The sequence below is a fragment of the Pongo pygmaeus genome, chromosome 18 (assembly GCF_028885625.2).
Source record: "Pongo pygmaeus isolate AG05252 chromosome 18, NHGRI_mPonPyg2-v2.0_pri, whole genome shotgun sequence".
In the NCBI taxonomy this organism is placed as follows: domain Eukaryota; kingdom Metazoa; phylum Chordata; class Mammalia; order Primates; family Hominidae; genus Pongo; species Pongo pygmaeus.
Window position 1 is genome coordinate 86800508 of NC_072391.2, and position 22631 is coordinate 86823138.

General features: G+C 51.1%; 1 protein-coding gene across 5 annotated transcripts in view; it reads left to right on the forward strand.

Annotated features, from left to right (window-relative positions):
• The first annotated feature begins 9405 nt into the window (after window positions 1–9405).
• The window catches only part of SPG7 (SPG7 matrix AAA peptidase subunit, paraplegin), a 51385-nt gene continuing 38159 nt past the window's right edge, over window positions 9406–22631 (forward strand). For 4 of the 5 annotated variants that reach the window (XR_008494751.1, XM_054455436.2, XM_054455438.2 and 1 more), the window contains exons 1-3: window positions 9406–9676; window positions 11562–11664; window positions 14256–14345. Coding sequence is in view for 3 of the 5 variants with exons in the window: in XM_054455436.2 (XP_054311411.2) it covers window positions 9497–9676; window positions 11562–11664; window positions 14256–14345 (373 nt within the window). In the remaining 2 variants the exon portion in view is untranslated. Of the gene's footprint in view, window positions 9677–11561; window positions 11665–14255; window positions 14346–21487; window positions 21658–22631 lie in introns of those variants that run through there. The other variant, XM_063654597.1, reaches the window with a different exon arrangement.

The window sequence follows — 22631 nt, forward strand, 5'->3', positions numbered from 1 at the left end:
GGGAGTAAAAAAAAAAAAAAGAAAAAGAAAAAGTCACCGGGCACGGTGGCTCATGCCTGTAATCTTAGCGCTTTGGGAGGCCAAGGTGGGCGGATCACCTGAGGTCAGAAGTTCAAGACCAGCCTGGTCAACATGGTGAAACCCGGGAGACGGTGGTTGCCGTGAGCCTAGATCACGCCACTGCTGAGCGAGACTCCATCTCAAAAAAAAAAGAAAACTTCTCAGGACTTTTTCGTAGTAAGGCTGTCATAATACTGCCTGATGTATTTTATGTAATGAATTGCAGACTGCAGAAAGTGGGGACTTAGCTGAGAAAATTAATCGTGCACTCATTCAGCAAAGGTTTCAGTGCCTGCTATGCGGAGACACGGTTCCAAGCACTGCCGCAATAGCAGGGAGGAAACAGAACGGATCTCAAACGCTGTCCCAGCAAGGACTCCAGTCTCTGCCTAGTGGATGCGTAACTGGCGCGTGATGTGCCAGAAACTGTGTGTGGTTGTATCCGGTGCTTGACACAATACTCTCTCCAGCTGCTCCTTGGATGTGGGAAGCAGCCGAAGATTTACGGGCCATGGAGGCTCCTTCTATCCCTGGAAATCAGCCCTTGGGAATCAGCTGAGTTACGTGGTTGAAGCCATCATGACAGCCATCCCCTGGCTGGGCCAGTTCTAGGAATAACTACAATGCTTATACTGCAGGATGGCCAATTCAGAACTTCTTACTAGTGCTGAATTCAGTAAAGGTTTAATAACACATTTCTCAGATCCTCAACAGTACTTTAGGATGTCTCAGCTAGAGAGAGCTTGCAAGGGATTATTATTTTTTTATTTTTATTTTTTTTTGAGACAGAGTCTCGCTCTGTCGCGCAGGCTGGAGTGCAGTGGCGCCATCTCGGCTCACTGCAACCCCCACCTCCCATGTTCAAGCGATTCTCCTGCCTCAGCCTCCTCAGTAGCTGGGATTACAGGCACCCACCACCATGCCTGGCTAATTTTCCTATTTTTAGTAGAGACGGGGGTTTCACCATGTTGGCCAGGTTGGTCTCGAACTCCTGACCTCGGGTGATCCACCTGCCTCAGCCTCCCAAAGTGCTGGGATTATAGGCGTGAGCCATGAGTCTCATATGACAAGTTCCCTTTTAAAATGCATAAAATCACAGATATCTTTGTCTGGAAAAATCGTTTTTTTTGTTTGGTTTTTTTTGTTTTTTGGGTTTTTTTTGAAATAAGGTCTCTATCACCTAGGCTGGGGTACAGTGGCAAAATCAAGGCTCACTGCAGCCTTGACCTCCCAGGCTAAAGCAATCCTCCCACCTCAGCCTCCGGAGTAGCTGGGACTAGAGGTATACGCCACCACCCCCAGCTATTTTTTTTTTTCTTTTTTTGTGCAGACAGGGTCTTACCATGTTGCCCAGGCTGGTCTTAAACTCCTGGGCTCAAGCAATCCTTCTGCCTTTGCCTCCCAAATTGCTGGGTTAACAGGCATGAGCCACTGCACCCAGCCAGAAGATATTAATAACATTTCCAGGAAATTTAACAGGTGATGTTTCATATGTTAATGAGCAGGAGTTATTGTGGGAGGTTGAGGTGGGAGGATTGTTTGAGGCCAGAAGTTGAGACTAGCCCGGGCAACATAGCAAGACCTCAACGCTACCAAAAGTAAAAACTTAGCTGGGTATGAGGCTTGCTTGAGCCCAGGGGGCCAACGCTGCAGTGAGCCATGATCATGCCACTGTCCTCCAGCCTAGGAACAGAGCAAGACCCCATCTTGGAAAAACAAAACAAAACAACACAGGGAGAGCACAGGTGCTCAGTGTCATATGAATTAATAGATTTTGTTACTGAAACCCAGTTTTACTTTGCAACTTTAAATTTTTTTCAGAAACATTAAAGAATATATTTTGTATGAGTTAAATATAGAAATGCTACTGGCTGTTCCTGAGTTTTAGTTTTAAATTACTGTCAATCATTCCTCAGTGGTCCTGTGCACAGTCCCCATGCTGCAGGGAGGCCAGCTCCTCTGGGCCCCATGGAGTAAAGGTGTTGCTTAGCCCATATTCCCTTGGACAAGTGCTTCGGTTCTTCCCTTTACCGGTAAAGTGTTGCAAACGTAGTCTATCGAGTTTGTTCTATTTCATCTGTTCTGTTTACGAAACTGTAACTTCATATAGGACTGCCTTAGGGCCGAAGTAAATAAACTGTCAAGCTAAATAAAACATAAAACAGGAGGGACAGGCCGGGTGTGGTGGCTCCCAGCACTCTGGGACGCCGAGGTGGGTGGATCATGAGGTCAGGAGATCAAGACCACCCTCGCTAACATGGTGAAAACCCATCTCTACTAAAAATACAGAACATTAGCCGGACGTGGTGGCGCGTGCCTGTAGTCCCAGCTACTTGGGAGGCTGAGGTTGGAGAATCGCTTCAACCCGCGAGGCGGAGGTTGCAGTGAGCCGAGATCGCGCCACTGCACTCCAGCCTGGGTGACAGAGCAAAATTCCGTCTCAAAAAAAAAAATACACAGCAGGGACGGGGATGGTAAACCCCAACTGCATGCTTTGGTTCAAGGTTTCAAGGTGTGTATAAAGCCAAAGTACCCGTCCATCTCCAGATAATCTTGAACTTAACCTGATCAGCCCTTGTGCTTCCCCAGCCAGAGCTCACTGAGCATTCCAGAAAACAGAAAGGCATGCTGGTCTCTGGAAGGCTGCTGAGAGCACCCCAGGAAAATCCCACCACCAGCCCGAGTCCGCTCATGTGGTTCTGTTTGTCCATGGGTCTGCGAGGTGAGGAGGTCTGAAGTGGGCCAGCCAGGGTTGAGATTTTATGTAGAAATGACCACCTGTAGCCGGGTGCGGTGGCTCACGCCTGTAATCCCAACACCTTTGGGAGGCAGAGGCGGGAGGATCACGAGGTCAGGAGATTGAGACCATCCTGGCTAACACGGTGAAACCCCGTCTCTACTAAAAATACAAAAAAATTAGCCAGGCGTGGTGGCGGGCACCTGTAGTCCAGCTACTCGGGAGGCTGAGACAGGAGAATGGCATGACCCGGGAGGCAGAGCTTGCAGTGAGCCGAGATTGAGCCACTGCACTCCAGCCTGGGCAACAGAGCGAGACTCCGTCTCAAAAAAAAAATGAAATGACCACCTGTTCCTTGTCAAACCAGCCCTTTAAGTTACAACAAAAAGAAAGCCCTCCTCCTGCTCCACGTCCACACTGAGCCTGGTGTCTGTGGCCCTGTCCTCGCGTTTTAGAGGCCGGTCTGGAGACTCACACTCATCCCCCTCAGCAGCTGGGCCACCAGCAGCCGCATGGTGGCCTCTGCTGGCTTCCCTCTTCCTGGTGCTGCAGATCAGAGAAAGCAGCCCAGAGTGGGCACCAAGACACCCCAGGCTTTACTGGAGCCTCTTGGAGAACCAGCCCCATGCCTTGGTCCTGCCAGGATCCTTACCTTCTGGCACTGCTGCAAAAGCCGCCTCCCTCCTCCCTGGCCTCTCTCGAGTCTGTTCTCCTGTCGGCAGCCAGTCATCTTTTGCCACAGGCTTATTAGTCCTCAGCAGCACTCGCTGGCCACTCCCCACTCCCCTGCTACCTGGCCACACCCTGGCCATCAGTTAGTTGGACTGCAAGCTTGTCCAGTCCAAGAGACTAAACAGTCCAGTCGAGCCACTCCCAGATTCCTGACCCTCAGTAACAGTGAGATAAGCATTTGTTGTTTTAAGTTGCCACGCTGGCGAACTTGGAATGCACTGCCCAGGGCTGTGGGGATTCCCGTCACGTGGAGAGGACATAGGCTGTCCCTTCCAGGTCCTTAAACACCTGTCCAAAGTCCCACACCCAACAATCTAAAGAAACACTGAGGAATACATGATTATTTAGTCATGCTCAAATTCCTGTACAGGTTTCTTGCTAGTAGAAACGGACTTTCTGCCGGGCTTGGTGGCTCACGCCTGTAATCCTAGCACCCTGAGAGGCCGAGGCAGGTGGATCACCTCAGGTCGGGAGTTTGAAACCACCCTGACCAACATGGAGAAACCCCGTCTCTACTAAAAATACAAAATTAGCCGGGCGTGGTGGCGCGCGCCTATAATCCCAGCTACTTGGGAGGCTGAGGCAGGAGAATGGCTTGAACCAGGGAGGTGAAGGTTGTGGTGAGCCGAGATCGCGCCATTGCAGTCCAGCCTGGGCAACAAGCAAAACTCTGTCTCAAAAAAAGAAAAAAAAAAAGGAATGAACTTTCCATCTTCTTTTCTTTCTTTCTTTTTTTTTTTTTTTTGAGACAGTTTCGCTCTTATTGCCCAGGCTGGAGTGCGATGGTGCGATCTCGGCTCACAGCAACCTCCGCCTCCTGGGTTCAAGCCATTCTCCTGCCTCGGCCTCCAGAGTAGCTGGGATTACAGGCACGTGCCACCACGCCTGGCTAATTTTGTATTTTTAGTAGAGATTTGGATTTCTCCATGTTGGTCAGGCTGGTCTCAAACTCCAGACCTCAGGTGATCCGCCCACCTCGGCCTCCCAGAGTGCTGGGATTACAGACATAAGCCACCGCGCCTGGCTTTTTTTTTTTTTTGAGACGGAGTCTCACTCTGTCGCCCAGGCTGGAGTGCAGTGACGCAATCTCGGCTCACTTCAACCAACACCTCCCGGGTTCAAGCGATTCTCCTGCCTCAGCCTCCCAAGTAGCTGGGGTTACAGGCGCCTGCCACCACACTCAGCTAATTTTCGTATTTTTAGTAGAGAGGAGGTTTCACCATGTTGGCCAGGCTAGTCTCCCAACTCCTGACCTCAGGTGATCCACCCACCTCGGCCTCCCAGAGTGCTGAGATCACAGGCGTGAGCCATGGGGCCCGGCCTTTTTTTTTTTTTTTTTTGAGACAGAATCTCACTCTGTCGCCCAGGCTGGAGTGCAGTGGCGCGATCTCGGCTCACCACAACCGCCACCTCCCAGGTTCAAGCGATTCTTCTGCCTCAGCCTCCCTCCTAAGTAGCTGGGATTACAGGCGCCTGCCACCACACCCAGCTAATTTTCGTATTTTTAGTAGAGACGAGGTTTCACCATGTCGGCCAGGCCGGTCTCCAACTCCTGACCTCAGGTGATCCAGATCCAAGCACCTCGGCCTCCCAAAGTGCTGGGATTACAGGCGTGAGCCACCACGCCCAGCCCCATCTTTTAAAGAAGAATAAAATCTGGTTGTACATGGATGAGTAAAGCCCAGTTAACAAGTGATATGAGAAGAAACTGTTTCCTAAGAAAAAGCTTCAGGAAGAAAATGTACTAAAATTTAGAGATGAACTTGTTTATTTTCAAGCATTCCACAAGGTAACATGTTTTATGTAAGACATTCTCATATTCAACACATACCTTATTGTCCTGCCTGACTTCGCTTCAGCAGGAGGAGTTGCCGTGGGAGCAGCTTTGGCCGTCATTATGGGTGCTGCAGTCCAAGAGCTCTGGAGGCCAGGCTAACTGCAAAAGCAAATGTGCTTAAAAAAAATTTTAAGTTTAGTTGCTGCCAAATTTGCAAAGAAGCAAGTATGTAATTATTTGTTCAGATATTAATAAGGAAGGCTAGATTTTTTTTTTTTTTTTTTTTTTTTGAGACAGAGTCTTGAAAACTCTGGCGCAATGGCTCATGCCTGTCATCCCAGCTACTCCAGAGGTTAAGGCAGGAGAATCGCTTGAACCTGGGAGGCAGAGGCTTCAGTGAGCTGAGATCGCGCCACTGTACTTCAGCCTGGGCAACAGAGTGAGACCTAGTCTCAAAAAAGACAGGGTCTCACTCATCAGTTAGGCTGGAGTGCAGTGGCACGATCTTAACTCACTGCAGCCTCCACCTCCCAAGTTCAAGCGATTCTCATGCCTCAGCCTCTGGAGTAGCTGGAACTACAGGCATGTTGCCACCATGCCTGGCTAATTTTTTTGTATTTTTAGTAGAGAGTTTTGCCGTGTTGGCTAGGCTGGTCTTGAACTCCTGACCTCAAGTGATCCGCCTGCCTTGCCCTCCCAAAGTGCTGGGATTACAGGCGTGGGACATAGCACACAGCCAGAAGCCTAGATCTTTTTTTTTTTTTTTTTCAGATGGAGTCTCTGCCTCCCAGTTTCAAGCGATTCTCCTGCCTCAGCCTCCCAAGTAGCTGGGATTACAGGCACCTGCCACCATGCCCGGCTAATTTTTTCTATTTTTAGTAGAGACTGGGTTTTACCATGTTAGCCAGGATGGTCTCATTTCCTGACTTCGTGATCTGCCCGTCTCAGCCTCTCAAAGTGCTGGGATTACAGGCATGAGCCACCGCCCCAGCCAGCCTAGATCTTAAAATCAAAAAAAGTCCCAAAGATCACCTTCTGTCTCTGGAATGTTAAACATTACTATTTGATAGATGAGGCAACTGAAGTTTGTAGATCACCTTGCCTGAAGTCCTTCAGCAGAGAGCAGGAATAAGGGACAGAGCCCAGGATGCTTCTGCATTAACAGGGAACAAAGGCATGGGGCCTCTTCTCTGTCCACCTTCCCTTCCCACAGCCCAGGCTGAAAGGGCTGCCCTAGGCACTCCTGAGGACTCCTCTCTGATGGGGCTAGAGCTGAGGGAACTTGGGGTTGGTAGCCATCCAGAGACCTAAGGCGTGCCCTGACCTAAACCAGGAGTCACCAAGAGACTGCCTCTCTAGAGAACAGGCGGGGAAGGGAAGTCACACCAAGTCCAAGTGCAGAGTTCAGAGGGCTGAGGAGGGGTGATGCGGAAGTACAAATGAGCAAGCAGCAGTTAGGCAGGGCAGAAAGAACACACAGGGCGGAGAAGGGAAAGCGAACGTCCTGCTCTGCTGTAGGCTCTGAGGGCAAAGGCAGACCCGGGAGCCCACTCTCCTACAGATCCTTCTTGAATCCAAATCATGGAGCAAAACAAAAACAAAACCCCCAAACCATGGGGCACCCGAATCCTTAAACAAAACCCCTACTGCTTGAGGCTACGTGAGCCTCTGCTGCTGCCACTACAGCGGGGGCTGAAGCTGAGAGCTGAGAGTCATGGTTCACCTGTAGGGCCTGGGATGCAGCCAGCCTTCAAAGCACGGTTGTTAAAGAGATGAGTTTGAATAAATGCATAAATACTCTGTTCCCATACCCTCATTTCCCATGACATCCCAGTAATAACTCTGGATGCCAAGGCTTCCTGGCTCGTCAGTTGCCCTCACACACATTTATTGCATTTTATCTTTATAACCACCCTGTGGGAAACCCAAGGCTGATATTAGCCTTGCTTTGCAGATAATTATCATCCCCATTTTACCGCTGAGAAGATTGAGGCTTGAGGAAGTTAATAACTTGCTTAAGGTCATAGGCCAGAAGAGACAGAACCCAGTGTTCTTTCCCCAGAGGAGGCCTCTTGCCAACACCCCACACTGCTTCTGATGAATTGCCAGGAAACAATTTTAACTTATCTCAAACAATATTAATAGGACTACACTTAAACTCTTCCCAAACACATGCAAATGTGTGCCCTCAACCCTCTCTCCAGCCTTGTCCCGTGACCAACCCAACCAAACTTCCGAAAGGGTTTTTTGTGTTCTAGGAAGTGACCGAGCCCCACAACCCTTTATGCCTGTGCGTTCAGAGGATTTGTGACCTTTTTTTTTTTTTTGAGATGGAGTCTCGCTCTGTCGCCCAGGCTGGAGTGCAGTGGCGGGATCTCGGCTCACTGCAAGCTCCGCCTCCCGGGTTCACGCCATTCTCCTGCCTCAGCCTCCCGAGTACCTGGGGACTACAGGAGCCCGCCACCGCGCCTGGCTAATTTTTCGTATTTTTAGTAGAGACGGGGGTTTCGCCGTGTCAGCCAGGATGGTCTCGATCTCCTGACCTCGTGGTCCGCCCGCCTTGGCCTCCCAAAGTGCCGGGATAAAGGGCGGGGGGGGTGCGGGGAGAGGGAGGGGGAGGGCACCGCGCCCGGCCCACCTGTTGTCTTTCAATCAGGGAAAGAAAAAATAGTGCAGGAGGAAACGGCAAGGTTGGATTCATTGCGAAGGCTGACTGTACAATAAGAAGCAAAAGGAAAAGCGGTTCAGTTGTGAAAATCAGTGTCACCCCTGGGTGTAGGGGAAGGTCCTCTCCACAAACCAACAGAACACCTCCCCAGCCCCGAGCACCTCTGCAGAGGCACCCGGCCCACTGGAGGGCTGAGGGCGGATAACCACGATAACTGAAAACACTTTCCTGAGCGTTTCGGGGCTAAGGAAGAGGGAGGATTACACGCAGCCCACTGGCTTTGCAACCTCGTCTGTAGTGGTGGAGTGAGTGCAGGTCCAGAAACCAACCATACCGGCCTTGAAATTCTGCCCTAACTTCGGAGCTGTAATCCTAGGCAGGTTACTTTTAATGCTTCTGAATCTCTTTCTTTCCATGTAAAATAGAGGTATTGTATTCGCAGCACAGGGTTGTATTACAGGGGTGTTCGACACGGAGCTAGGCACTCGGTGATGATGGCTGTCGTTACCAGCATTCACTGTTATGAACGTGCGGAATACAGAAAAGCATAAAAATAAATAGGTCACCCTCATCCTACCTCTGTAACAGACCATCTAGTCTTTGCTTTTCCTACTCAACAAGCTTTCCAGCTCTTGGCGTCAGCTCTAGACCTAAGGCGGACGGAGGAAAGGGTCGGGGTGGCGGAGAAGCCCGCGCGCCTGGGAGCCCACGAGGGACCCTGCCCGGGCCCGGAGGGCGGACCCCGAAGAGAACAGAGCCTCTTCCCTGGCTTCCAGAGGGCGCCTCCCCGCTTCCTACGATGGGCTCGCGCAGCGGCCGGGGCAGGACCGAGGCTCGAAGCGCCTCCGAGGTGAGCCACTCCGAGGGAACAGGACGGAGCGCTCCTAAGTCAGAGCTCTGCCGGAGGAGCTCTGCAGACGCCTGCCAGGCCGCGCCGCGCGCTCCCCGCCTCACGACCCTCCTCCTCCGGGGCTGCCCTCCCTGCGGCGGCTGCAACTCCAGTCCTCGTCCTCGGGTGGCTCAAGACGCAGGAAAACCGCCCCCTTCCTGAGCTCCTCAGAACCGAAGGGGCCCTCCCGACCCGAAGCCTCCCGCGCCGCCCTCCTGAGCGCGGGCCTCTCCTCGCAGGCGGGATTCCGGCCCGCGCCATCCGCCCTCGCCTGTGACCGAACCCTGCGGGTGACGGAGGCGGCCGGGCGTGAGGCCCCTCGGCGCGGGCGGAGCACGACCACGCAGCCACGACCCGGCCGGTTATTCACCCGCCAGGCCCTGGAAACACAAAGCCGGCTTCAAAAAAAACCAGGGCACACGCAGTCTCCTCGCAGACGCGCGCGTCCGTACCCGGGCCTCAGGCAGCCACGAGGGAGGCGGGCTCAGGCTCGGGGGTGCGGCCAGCGGCACCCGGGCGCGGCGGGGCGGAGCCGTGGGGGCCGCGCAGGCGCCACGTCGGGCCCCGCCCACCCCGCCGCGCAGGCGCCCTGTAGCGGCCCGCAGATCACGCAAGCGCGGCTTTCAGGCCAACATGGCCGTGCTGCTGCTTCTCCGTGCCCTCCGCCGAGGTCCAGGCTCGGGTCCTCGGCGGCTGTGGGGCCCAGGCCCGGCCTGGAGTCCAGGGTTCCCCGCCAGGCCCGGGAGGGGGCGGCCGTACGTAGCCAGCAGGCCTCCGGGGGACCTCGCCGAGGCTGGAGGCCGAGCTCTGCAGGTAAATCCCCGCGGCGTCCGGGCCCCACCTCCCGCCCTGCTTCTGTTCTGTAAGGCCCAGCCCGGCGGGGCGGGTGGGAGGCCGCCTGGCCCCTGCGGCGGGGGAGCCTGCGCGTGTGGGCCCGCGGATCCCCCAGCTGTGGACCTCCGCGCGGAGCGACTGTTGGGGCCCTGGAGCGTGGGCGCTGGGCGTGCCGGGAAGAGGCAGGGCTGGGATCCGTATAGTCCTCGGCGTGGACTTTCCCAACCCCTCTGTTGTGTGTGGATGTTCTCCGCCTGTCTCCCTCGCGTTTTAAAGTGGAATCCAGTAACGGTTTCCGGCGTAGCACTAATTTACAGTCCGCGCCTGTGGATCGATTCTGTCACCAGGAATTCCAGCGCCTTCCAGTTAGGGTGGTTATTGCCGAGTAGGGGGTCCAGAACGTTTTTGTGTCCGCAAAATGTCCTGCAGCTGCATTTTGCTGTTGTCATTTAGCTCGGCACGTTATTGATACAAAGTCATTGAGCACCCCCTGTAGGGAGGCCTTGTTTCAGGTTCTGCTAAGGATAGGATAGCATCTCCTCCCGAAAACCAGACCCTGTGTCCTTGAGCTTTTGGGCTGATGTTTTTTTCTCCTAGCCCTCGCCTAGGAGCTTAGCCCACACCTTTTAGGTTGTTGTTTATTCGGTTATTTTTGAGACAGAGATCTCGCTCTGTCCCCCAGGCTGGAGTGCAGTGGTGCGGTCTTGGCTCACTGCAACCTCCGCCTTCCGGGTTCAAGCGATTCTCCTGCCCCAGTCTCCTGAGTAGCTGGGATTACGGGTGCGCGCCACCACACCCAGCTAATTTTTGTATTTTTAGTAGAGACGGGGTTTCACCATGTTGGCCAGGATGGTCTCGATCTCTTGACCTTGTGATCCGCCTGCCTCGGCCTCCCAAAGTGCTGGGATTACAGAGCGTGAGCCACCACGCCCGGCCGTAAAACATATTTAAATGGAAAAATGTTTATCTTGAAAGAAGAACGCTGAAAGTATATACTTGTTAACTGGTTTGGTACCTGGAAATGTTCTACAAGGAGCCACTCTCTGGTGACAGCAGGAGCCCCGGGTCTGGGCAGCCACTGCGGCCTTTGGAGAGCTGGGCTGCTCCCTTTCCCCTGCAGAAGCTTCAGGCCATGGAATAGCAGCCAGTGTACTTCTGTTTTGTTTTCTTCTTCTTTTTTTTTTTTTTTTTTTTTTTGACAGTCTCGCTATGTTGCCCAGGCTGGAGTGCAGTGGCCTGATCATGGCTCCCTGAAGCCTCTGCCTCCTGGGCCCAAGCAATCCTCCTGCCTCAGCCTCCCAAAGTGCTGGGATTACAGACATGAGCCACCGTGCCTGGCCACTATCGTGATTTTTGTTTATTTGTTTGTTTTTTGAGATGGAGTTTCCCTTTGTTGCCCAGCCTGAAGTGCAGTGGTGCTATCTCGGCTCACTGCAACCTCCGTCTCCTGGGTTCAAGCCATTCCCCTGCCTCAGCTTCCCGAGTAGCTGAGATTGCAGGCGTGCACCACCACACTCAGCTAATTTTTGTATTTTTAGTAGAGATGAGGTTTCACCATGTTGGCCAGGCTGGTCTCGAACTCCTGACCTCAGTTGATCCACCCGCCTCAGCCTCCCAAAGTGTTGGGATTACAGGCGTGAGCCACCACGCCTGGCCAATTACTGTGTTTTAACCTGTTTACTTGCTTTTGACATTTTGATGTTACCTAAAGCTTTGAAATATTGCTCAGACTATTCATATTTCAGGGCAATGTAGATATTACAAATGATTATATATTTGAACTTTTAAAAACGATTTTTAGTCTGCATTGCTTTGGTACTCTGTAATGTTGGTGTGACCTCCAGTATTGGTTTTTTTTTTTCAGAGCTTACAATTGAGACTGCTAACCCCTACCTTTGAAGGGATCAACGGATTGTTGTTGAAACAACATTTAGTTCAGAATCCAATCAGACTCTGGCAACTTTTAGGTACGTATCTGTTGAAAGAAGCAGCTGAGCATGACTGCACAGTTATCGCCTCAGCTACTCAGGAGGCTGAGGCCGGAGTGTCGCCTGAGTCCAGGAGTTCAAGGCTGATGCTGCCACTGCGCTCCAGCCTGGGCGACAGAAATGGCAAGGCAGAGATTGTTTTCTTTTTTTATTTTTTTTTATTTTAGAAACGGGATCTCGCCCTGTTGCACGGGCTGGAGTGCAGTACAATGGTGTGATCAGAGCTCACTACAGCCTAGAACTCCTGGGCTCAAGGGATCCTCCCCCTTTGCTTCCGGAGTAGCTAGGACTACAGGCGTGTACCATCACACTTGGCTAATTATTTTTTGTAGAGACAAGGTCCCATTTTGTTGTCCAGGCCCAGAGGGGCCTCTTGACTCCCTTATCCACCAGTTGCAGAGCCTTGACCTCTTAGGCTCGAGTGATCCTCCCACCTCAGCCTTCCGTAGAGCCAGGACTCCAGGCACACACCAAAGCGCGTAGCTAATTTTTGGGGGGTATTTTTTGTGGAGATGGGGTTTTGCCACGTTTCCCAGGCTGGTCTTGAATTCCTGGACTCAAGCGATCAGCCTGCCTTGGCCTCCCAAGGTGTTGAGATTACAGGCGTGAGCCACTGCATCTGGCCAAGTTGTCCTTTTTTTAAAAAAATTCTGCTGTATTCCAGTAATTGGGCTGCTTGAAAAAGGTTTTTCATGTTATCTAGTCAGCTGCAAGAATGTTTAGTAAGGATTTACAAAGTGGCTACAGATGTTTTATATCCACACAATCACTAAAAATACCCTGCAAATAATTCGCTCTTCAATAAATCATTTAATGAAACCTTGTGACATTCTTTGGTCTCTCTTGGTTTTAGGTTAAAGAACCTGAAGGATTGACACCTCTCACTTTTATTTCACGCTCCCCTTTATGGAGTCGGAACAGGGAAAAAGTAAAATATTTCTCCTCCTAACCGACATTAAACAGCCTTATGCCAACACGTGGGTAGGGAGAGTGCCGTGCCCACTGACTGGCCGTGTGTCAGCAGCTGGCCCATCTGCTGTCAGTGTTTAATGTCAGCCCTCGGGTGCCCGTGGCTGTGAAACAGGAAGCACATGCTTCAGCCCCCTTAACGCCTGAGGTTACATGCAAGTGGCAACCGGGGTCATTTCATTGGTGAACCCCTTCATGTCTTTGTGAAGAAAGTTACATTTCAGGTCGTGGTTGTGAAACTTTCCCTATTTGTATTATTATTTAAGATAGGGTCTTGCCCTGTTGCCCAGGTGCAATCTCTACTCACTGCAGCCTCAACCTCCTGGGCCCAGGTGCTCCTCCCACTCAGCCTCTTGAGTAGCTGGGAAGTCAGGCATGTGTCACCACGTACAGCTACATTTTTGTTTTGTTGTTGGTGGTTTTTTTTTTTAATTTATTTATTATTTTTTTTGAGACGGAGTCTTGGTCTGTCGCCCAGGCTGGAGTGCAGTGGCTCGATCTCCGCTCACTGCAAGCTCTGCCTCCCTGGTTCATGCCATTCTCCTGCCTCAGCCTCCCGAGTAGCTGGGATTACAGGCGCCCGCCACTACGCCCGGCTAATTTTTTGTATTTTTAGTAGAGACGGGGTTTCACCGTGTTAGCCAGGATGGTCTCGATCTCCTGACCTCGTGATCCGCCCAACTCGGCCTCCCAAAGTGCTGGGATTACAGGCGTGCGCCACTGCTCCCGGCTTTTTTTTAAGAGACGAGATTTTTTTGCGCGTGTTGCCCTGGCTGGTCTTGAATTCCTGGACTCAAGCCATCCTCCTGTCGGCCTCCCAGAGTGCTGGGATTACAGGCGTGAGCCACTGCACCTGGCCTCCCCCATTTGTAAACGCTGATTTGTTCAGATTTTGAGACAGAGCTCTGTGTGAGGAGTGTCGTGCCGGCCCCTCTTGGTGGTGGCTGGGCTGCTGCTGTTGCCACTTGTCTGGAAGCCATTTGTGAGTCGGAGTCTGGCTCTGTAACCCAGGCTGGAGTGCAGTGGTGCGATCTCAGCTCACTGCAACCTCTGCCTCCCGGGTTCATGCAATTCTGCCTCAGCCTCCCAAGTAGCTGGGATTACAAGCGCCTGCCAACACCTCTGGCTAATTTTTGTATTTTTGGTAGAGACACGGTTTCACCATCTTGGCCAGGCTGGTCTTGAACTCCTGACCTCGTGAACCACCAGCCTAGGCCTCCCTAAGTGCTGGGATTACAGGCATGAGCCACCACGCCTGGCCTGTTTAAGTTCTTTTAAAGCAACTTCATATATTAAAGGGATTTGTGATATTTTCCCAAATTTGTGTTCATAACTATTTTTTATTCCCTCACGTTAGCAATTTAAATAGCAAAGATATTTAACATCATAAGTTAAAATAGTTTATTATTCTGTAATTAGGAAATACTGGACTAACTGATATAGGAAATGCTTTAGTTCAAATTAATAAATCTTATGGATATAAGTAGGTTTTTCAGATGGTTTCTGTTTTGCTTTGGTTATTTAGGAGTACACTGTTGTCCTGTATGCCTCCCCTGTGGTTGCAAAACTCAATTGTTAAATCCTTTCTCTGTTTCTCACAGGTGGTACTTTGTATTTTAACACCTCAAGGATGAAGCAGAAGAATAAGGAGAAGGATAAGTCGAAGCGGAAGGCGCCTGAAGAGGACGAAGGTATATTCATCTGATGTTCTTCAGTCAGTGGCTGCCTCTGGCTGTCTTTACATCTCTGTTCTCCTTTTAGCAAGGTGAAACCAGTCTGGAAAGTGGGGAGATGGGCCGGGTGCAGTGGCTCACCCTTGGAATCGAAACGCTGTGGGAGGCCCAGGTGGAAGGATCACTTTTGTGCCACATAACGAGACCCTGTCTCACTACAAATTAAAAGGCCGGGCGTGGTGGCTCACACCTGTAATCCCAGCACTTTGGGAGGCTGAGGCAGGCGGATCACCTGCACCCTGGCCAACATGGTGAAACCCTGTCTCTACTAAAAACAGAAAATTAGCTGGGTGTGATGACGCACGCCTGTGATCCCAGCTACTCGGGAGGGTGAGGCAGGAGAATTGCTTGAACCTGGGAGGTGGAGGTTGCTGTGAGCGGAGATCACACCATTGCACTCCAGCCTGAGCAACAAGAGCAAAACTCCGTCTCAAAAAATTAAATTTAAAAAGACGCTATCTATACAAAAAGAAAAGAAAAAAATAATTGGCCAGGCGCGGTGGTGTTCACCTGTAGTCATAGCTACTCAGGAGGTAGGAGGATCGCTTGAGCCCAGGAGTTGGAGGCTCAGCTTCAGATTCACAGCCCCAGGGGGCATAAGGGTCGAACTCAACTTCAGGAATGCTTTGCTTTTGGATCCTTGAGGCCTCTCGCCGGAAATCAGCGTTGTCAGATGGACGCCCTGCTCAGCGGAGCTCATCTTTCTAGAAAGGCACCTGGCCTTGGAAAGTGAGTGAGGAACTGTCATGAGGACTTTTTTTCCCGTGTTGCTTTTCAGGAAAGCTTTCAGGATGTGGAAATGATGGTTCAGCTATTGGATGATGGGATTATTATTGTGAATTCGAGTTTAGCAGGAGTTTGTTTCAGGAGTGACGTCCTGCTTGATTGATTTTGGGTCAGACGCTGCATTTGCCAAGGCCAGGGACAGCTTTACTCTGCGAGAGGAGCTCTGACTCTCCCTACTGGGCTCTCGAGGGGAGGTATAACTGCGGGAAGGGACACCAGTGTTTCGCAGGTGGATTCAGTTCAGGTGTTTCTGGCTTTAGGCTCATCTTCAGCTTACTGTTGGTTTTACAGTAAGTGTCAGTGCTTACAGCTGCTCAGAACTATCTTCTAAAAGACTTCTGAATCTTCATACAAAATTGTTCTGAATTGATTTCAGGGCTCTTCCCCTGTATTCTTCAACATTTCAATAAAGTGTGTCCTTTGATCTTTTTTTTTTTTTTTTTTGGCCAGAATCTCACTCTGTTGCCCAGGCTGGAGTGCAATGGTGCAATCTCAGCTCAATGCAACCTCCCCTTCCCGGGTTCAAGCAATTCTCTTGCCTCAGCCTCCCAAGTAGCTAGGATTACAGGTGCTCACCACCACAGCCTGCTAATTTTTTGTTTTTTGTTTGTTTGTTTGTTTTTGAGACGGAGTCTCGCTCTGTCGCCCAGGCTGGAGTGCAATGGCGCAATCTCGGCTCACTGCAAGCTCCGCTTCCTGCGTTCATGCCATTCTCCTGCCTCAGCCTCCCTAGTAGCTGGGACTACAGGCACCCGCCACCACACCTGGCTAATTTTTTTGTTTTTTTATTAGAGACTGGGTTTCACCGTATTAGCCAGGATGGTCTCGATCTCCTGACCTTGTGATCTGCTCGCCTTGGCCTCCCAAAGTTCTGGGATTACAGGCATGAGCCACTGCGTCCGGCCATCTTTCTGTATAGTAGAGATGAGCTTTTGCCATGTTGGCCAGGCTGGTCTCAAACTCCTGACCTCAGGTGATTCACCCACCTTGGCCTCCCAAAGTGCTGAGATTACAGGTGTGAACCACCATGCCCGGCCTTGACCTTTTTTTTTTTTTTTTTTTTTTTTTGAGACGGAGTCTCGCTCTGTCACCCAGGCTGGAGTGCAGTGGTGTGATCTCAGCTCACTGCAAGCTCCGTCTCCTGGGTTCACGCCATTCTCCTGCCTTAGCCTCCCGAGTAGCTGGGACTACAGGCACCCGCCACCACACCTGGCTAATTTTTTGTATTTTTAGTAGAGACTAGGTTTCACCGTGTTAGCCAGGATGGTCTCAATCTCCTGACCTTATGATCTGCCTGCCTCATCCTCCCAAAGTGCTGGGATTACAGGCGTGGGCCACCGCACCCAGCCCTGGACCTTTTTTTTTTTTTTTTTTAACTTTTATTTTTTATTTATTTTTTTATTTATTTTTGAAACGGAGTCTCGCTCTGTTGCCCAGACTGGAGTCCAGTGGTGTGATGTCGGCTCACTGCAACCTCTGCCTCCTGGGTTCAAGCAATTCTCCTGCCTCAGCCTCCTGAGTAGCTGGGATTACAGGCATGTGCCACCACACCCAGCTAATTTTTGTATTTTCAGTAGACACAGGGTTTTGCCTTGTTGGCCAGACTGGTCTTGAACTCTTGACCTCGTGATCTCCCCACCTCGGCCTCCGAAAGTGCTGGGATTACAGGTGTGAGCCACCACGCCCGGCTGACCTTTTTATAAAAAAAAATTTGCCAGGTAGGTGCGGTGGCTCACACCTGTAATCTGAGCACTTTGGGAAGCCAAGGTGGGATGATCACTTGAGCCTAGGAGTTTAAGACCCTCGTTTCTATTATTATTTTTTTTTTTCTTTTTTTTTTGAGATGGAGTCTTGCTCTGTCGCCAGGCTAGAGTGCAATGGCACGATCTCGGCTCACTGCAACCTCTGCTTCCTGGGTTCAGGCGATTCTCCTGCCTCAGCCTCTCGAGTAGCTGGGACTACAGGCATGCACCACCACGCCCAGCTAATTGTTTGTATTTTTAGCAGAGACAGGGTTTCACCATGTTGGCCAGGATGGTCTCGAACTCCCGATGTCAGGCGATCTGCCCACCTTGGCCTTCCAAAGTGCTGGGATTACAGGTGTGAGCCACCGCGCCCAGCCTGGAGTTTCACTCTTGTTTCCCAGGCTAGAGTACAATGGCATAATTTCAGATCACTGGAACCTCTGCCTCCTGGGTTCCAGTGATTCTCCTGCCTCAACCTCACGAATAGCTGGAATCACAGGCATGCAACACCATGCCCAGCTAATTTTTGTAGTTTTGGTAGAGACCTGGTTTGACCACGTTGGTCAGGCTGGTCTCAAACTTCTCACCTCAGGTGATCCACCCGCCTCGGTCTCCGAAAGTGCTGGGATTACAGGTGTGAGCCACCACGCCCGGCTGTTCGTTTTTTTAATAAAAGAAGAAAGGCAGATCACTTGGGGCCAGGAGTTCGAGACCAGCCTGGCCAACATGGTGAAACCCCTTGTCTACTAAAAATACCAAAAAAAAAAAAAAAAAAAAAAAAATTAGCCAGGTGTGGTGTACGTGCTTGTAATCCCAGCTACTCCAGAATCTGAGGCATGAGCATCGTTTGAACCTGGGAGGCAGAGGTTGCAGGGAGCTGAGATTGTGCCATTGCACTTCAGCCTGGATAATAGAGTGAGACCTTTCTGTCTCAAACATAAAAAATTAAGAAAGAAAAGGCCGGGCGTGGTGGCTCATGCCTGTCATCCCAGCACTTTGGGAGTCCAAGGCGAGCAGATCACGAGGTGAGGAGATCGAGACCATCTTAGCTAACACAGTGAAACCCTGTCTCTACTAAAAATACAAAAAAAAAAAAAATTAGGCATGGTGGCGGGCACCTATAACCCCAGCTAGTTGGGAGGCTGAGGCAGGAGAATGGCATGAACCCAAGAGGCAGAGCTTGCAGTGAGTTGATATCGCGCCACTGCACTCCAGCCTGGGCGACACAGCAAGACTCCGTCTCAAAAAAAAAAAAAATTAAGAAAAAAAAGCAACAGAGTGAGACTCTGTCTCAAAAAAAAGAAAAAAAGGAAAAAAAAGTCGTAAGAGAAAATATATTTCCTATTTATGCAGTGGAAGCGGATCACCATAAAGGGCTTCATCCTCATAGCCTTCACCTTGAGTGGGCTGAGGAGGAGGACGGAGGGGCTAGTCTTGTTGTTTTGGGTAGCAGGGGTGGAAGAAAATCCACGTGTCCATGATCATACATAGCTCGCTCCTGTGTTGCTGAAGGGTCACCTGTCATAGAAGAGGAAAGAATTGTGTGGCCTGTGCGGATTCTGCATTCAGCCTTGTGTGTTGTGTTACGGTTATCCAGGGACATGTGTGGCTCCACTAATAACTCTGATTCCTGGAAGGAATGGCATGGCAGCCTCCGTTGCCATGGCAAGGCAAAGCCATGGCAACTTCCTGGTTATCACTCTTGGCATGTGGTAAGTGCTTATGCAGTGAAATCCTAGTTGTTGCTGCATTGGCAGGTGCCTTGGCTTGAGGAAGGGCAGGCAGTCACCATGCCCCTGGCTCTCCTGGGCCCTGCACCTGCTTATGGATGAGGCTGCGCGTAGCCGACTTGCATGTCTCTCCTGCATCTGAGTGATTGTCTTTTTTTTTTTTTTTCCTGAGATGGAGTTTCGCTCCTGTTGCCCAAGTTGGAGTGCAATACCACGATCTCGGCTCATTGCAAACTCCACCTCGTGGGTTCAAGCAATTCTCCTGCCTCAGCCTCCCGAGTAACTGGGACTACAGGTGCCCACAACCATGCCCGGCTAATTTTTTGTATTTTTAGTAGAGATGAGGTTTTACCATGTTAGCCAGGATGGCCTCAATCTCCTGAAGTTGTGGTCTGCCTGTCTCGGCCTCTCAAAGTGCTGGGATTATAGGCGTGAGCCACCGCGCCCGGCCAAGTGATTGTTTTATGTTTATTCTGTTTTGGGTTGAACTGTAGTTTGCTTTGAGAAAATAATGTCTGTTAAATTTGCGTCAGAGGATAATTGTTTACTGAGCCAAATAATCTTTCTCGTGAGAACCTATTCTGGGTTTCCCCTGGGCCCTCTGCTGTGGTTGCGGCAGGAGTTGGTTTGTGTGGGTTTTCAGGACTGCTGACTTGATCAGACACACACAGCACAGTCCCGGCCCTCGGGCAGGACTTCTCCATGGTCGGATGTTCAACTGCATCATGTCTGTTCACATGAAGATTCTTTTGCCACTTCCTTAAATGAAAGAACGATACTGAATGTGGCTTAGAAACAGGTTTGCCAGCCGTGCAGAATGATTGTAAGTAGTGGTTGCCCAAAAAGTATTTGCTTGGAATACCACTCACTGATAATGCAGGTGAACCTGGAAGGAATTACACAGAGTGAAAAAAGGCCCCACTCGCTGATAACGCGGGTGAACCTGGAAGGAATTATATGGAGTGGAAAAAGGGACCACTCACTGATAACACAGGTGAACCTGGAAGGAACTATATGGAGTGAAAAAGGGCACCACTCACTGATAACGCGGGTGAACCTGGAAGGAATTACACGGAGTGAAAAAAGGCCCAGCTCACTGATAACGCGGGTGAACCTGGAAGGAATTATGCTGAGTGAAAAAAGGCCCCGCTCACTGATAACGCGGGTGAACCTGGAAGGAATTACACGGAGTGAAAAAAGGCCTCGCTCACTGATAACACGGGTGAACCTGGAAGGAATTATGCTGAGTGAAAAAAGGCCTCGCTCACTGATAACGCGGGTGAACCTGGAAGGAATTACACGGAGTGAAAAAGGCCTCGCTCACTGATAACGCGGGTGAACCTGGAAGGAATTACACGGAGTGAAAAAAGGCCTCGCTCACTGATAGCGCGGGTGAACCTGGAAGGAATTACATGGAGTGAAAATGGCCGACCCGAAAGATCACATTCCGTATGATTTTCAGTTTTTTATACAGCATTCTCTAAAGACAAAAATTAAAGAGATGGAACACAGATTCGTTGTTGCTAGGGGCTAAGGATGGGGCAAGGAGACAGCCCGAGGGAGCCTGTGGTTGGACTGCCTCAGCTGTGGTGGGCACATGAGTGCACACACTGCGTGTCACGGGATGACCCCAGGGAGCTTGGTGGACCGTCGTGGTGGGAGAGCCTGGCTATGATACTATTCATAGTTTTGTGAGATGGAACCCCTGGAAGCAGGGGGACAAGGTATTGCTCTGCGTCATTTCTTTTTTTTTTTTTTTTTTGAGTCAGGGTCTCCCTCTGTCACCCAGGATGGAGTGCAGTGGCTCAATCTCTGCTCACTGCAACCTCCACCTCCTGGGTTCAAGCGATTCTCCTGCCTCAGCCTCCTGAGTAGCTGGGATTACAGGTGCCCGCCACCACGCCCAGGTAATTTTGTTTGTTTTTAGTAGAGACGGGGTTTCAGTATGTTGGTCAGGCTGGTCTCAAACTCCTGACCTCATGATCTGCCTGCCTCGGCCCCCACAAAGTGCTGGGATTACAGGTGTGAGCCACTGCGCCCGGCCTGCTGTGTGCCATTTCTTACAACTACATGTGAAGGTACAGTTACTTCATGGTCAGAAATTTAACTAGAAAAAAAGCAGTTGCTAACATTTCTTTTTTTTTTTTCTTTTTTTGAGACAGAGTTTCGCTCCTGTTGCCCAGCCTGGAGTGCAATGGCGCAATCTCGGCTCACCGCAACCTCCGCCTCCCGGGTTCAAGCCATTCTCTTGCCTTAGCTTCCCAAGTAGCTGGGATTACAGGCATGCGTCACCACACCTGGCTTTTTGTATTTTTAGTAAAGATGGGGTTTCTGCATGTTGGTCAGGCTGGTCTCGGACTCCCGACCTCAGGTGATGCACCCACCTCGGCCTCCCAAAGTGCTGGGATGACAGGCGTGAGCCACCGCGCCCGGCAGCAGTTGCCAACATTTTCACACAGCTTCTTGTGGAGAAGGCCCCTTTCCACTGTGAAGTGTGAATGCGTCAAGGTGGAGCCCCTGCCCTGGAGGCCTCTCGTCTGTCAGGGTCAGCTGTGGCGCTCGGGGCTGCTGTCTTCAGGGGCGGTTTCCGAGTGGGATGAGCCTGATGTGGCCCCTGTGGCTGCTTTCTTGAGACTCAGTGGGATCAGCCGTTTGTTTTTCGATGACTGATTGAAGTGAGTTATGTGATCATAATATCTAATTGTCAACAGTTGACTTTTTTTCCTCGAAGAGGGATTTTGGCAAAAAAACTTGCCAGTGGTCCTGCAGGCTGCCGTCCACGAGGTGTGCATATGAGGCTCAAGAGGCATGTATGTTTCCTGAGCGCCTTGGCGGACAGCCTCAGGAACACAGGCAGCAGGTGCTGAGGTCACACTCCAGTTCTGTGTGAGCTGGCGGCTCATCTGAGCGTCCTGAATAACCGTCCTGGAAGCACACAGGAGGAAGGTGCCTGCAGCCCTGGGTGCGCAGGCACAAATGGCCACAACACTGAAGGCGTGGCTGGAAGAGGTGCGTCAGGCAGCTCAGTGGAAGGGACACGCTGGGCGTTTGGGTTGGACAGAAGTTAAGGACTTCATGGGAAGGAGGTGGGGGGTCTTGCAGGCAGAGGAAGTGCCTTTTATACCTAGAGTGCTTTTGTTTGTTTGTTTGTTTGTTTTGAGATGGAGTTTCGCTCTTTGTTGCCCAGGCAGGACTGAAGTGGCGCGATCTCAGCTCACTGCAACCTCCGCCTGCCATGTTTAAGCGATTCTCCTGCCTCAGCCTCCCTAGTAGCTGGGCTTACAGGCGTGTGCTACCATGCCCAGCTAATTTTTGTATTTTTAGTAGAGACAGGGTTTCACCATGTTGGCCAGGCTGGTGTTGAACTCCTGACCTCAGGTGATGCACTCACCTCAGCCTCCCAAAGTGCCTGGATGACAGTCGTGAGCCACTGCGCCCAGCCCCAGCTAAGTTGTGATTTTTTTTTCCCCCGTGTAGAGATGGGTTTTCGCTATGTTGCCCAGGCTGGTTTCTAACTCCTGGACTCAAGTGATCCGCCTGTCTCGACTCCCAAAGTGCTGGGATGACAGGCGTGAGCCACTGGGCCCGGCTGGAATTTCTTAAGGTTCGTTTCCTTAGGTTAAAGTTTCAGAAGTAGGATTTTTGAATTAAAGAAACTAAATACTGTCTATGGCACTTGATACATCTTGCCAGGCGGTTATCAGACAGGGTTGTACTGGTTTGCGCCACCCCAGAACATGTGCAAGGCCTGTTTGTGGACCCTCCTTGGCCTGGCTCTCTAGGTCATCCACCTGCGTGTGCTCACAGAGCATATGGATTTTCCCTGCGGTGCCTTCACTTGTGGCTGGAAGAGGCTTCTCTGTGATCCTGTGTCTTGGGTGCTCTATTGGCCTCCTTCCTGCCACCGACGAGGCCACGGAGGCCAGAGAGGGCTCACTGAACAGCGAAATGATTGGAACCTAAGGAGCTTCAACAGAAGGTGT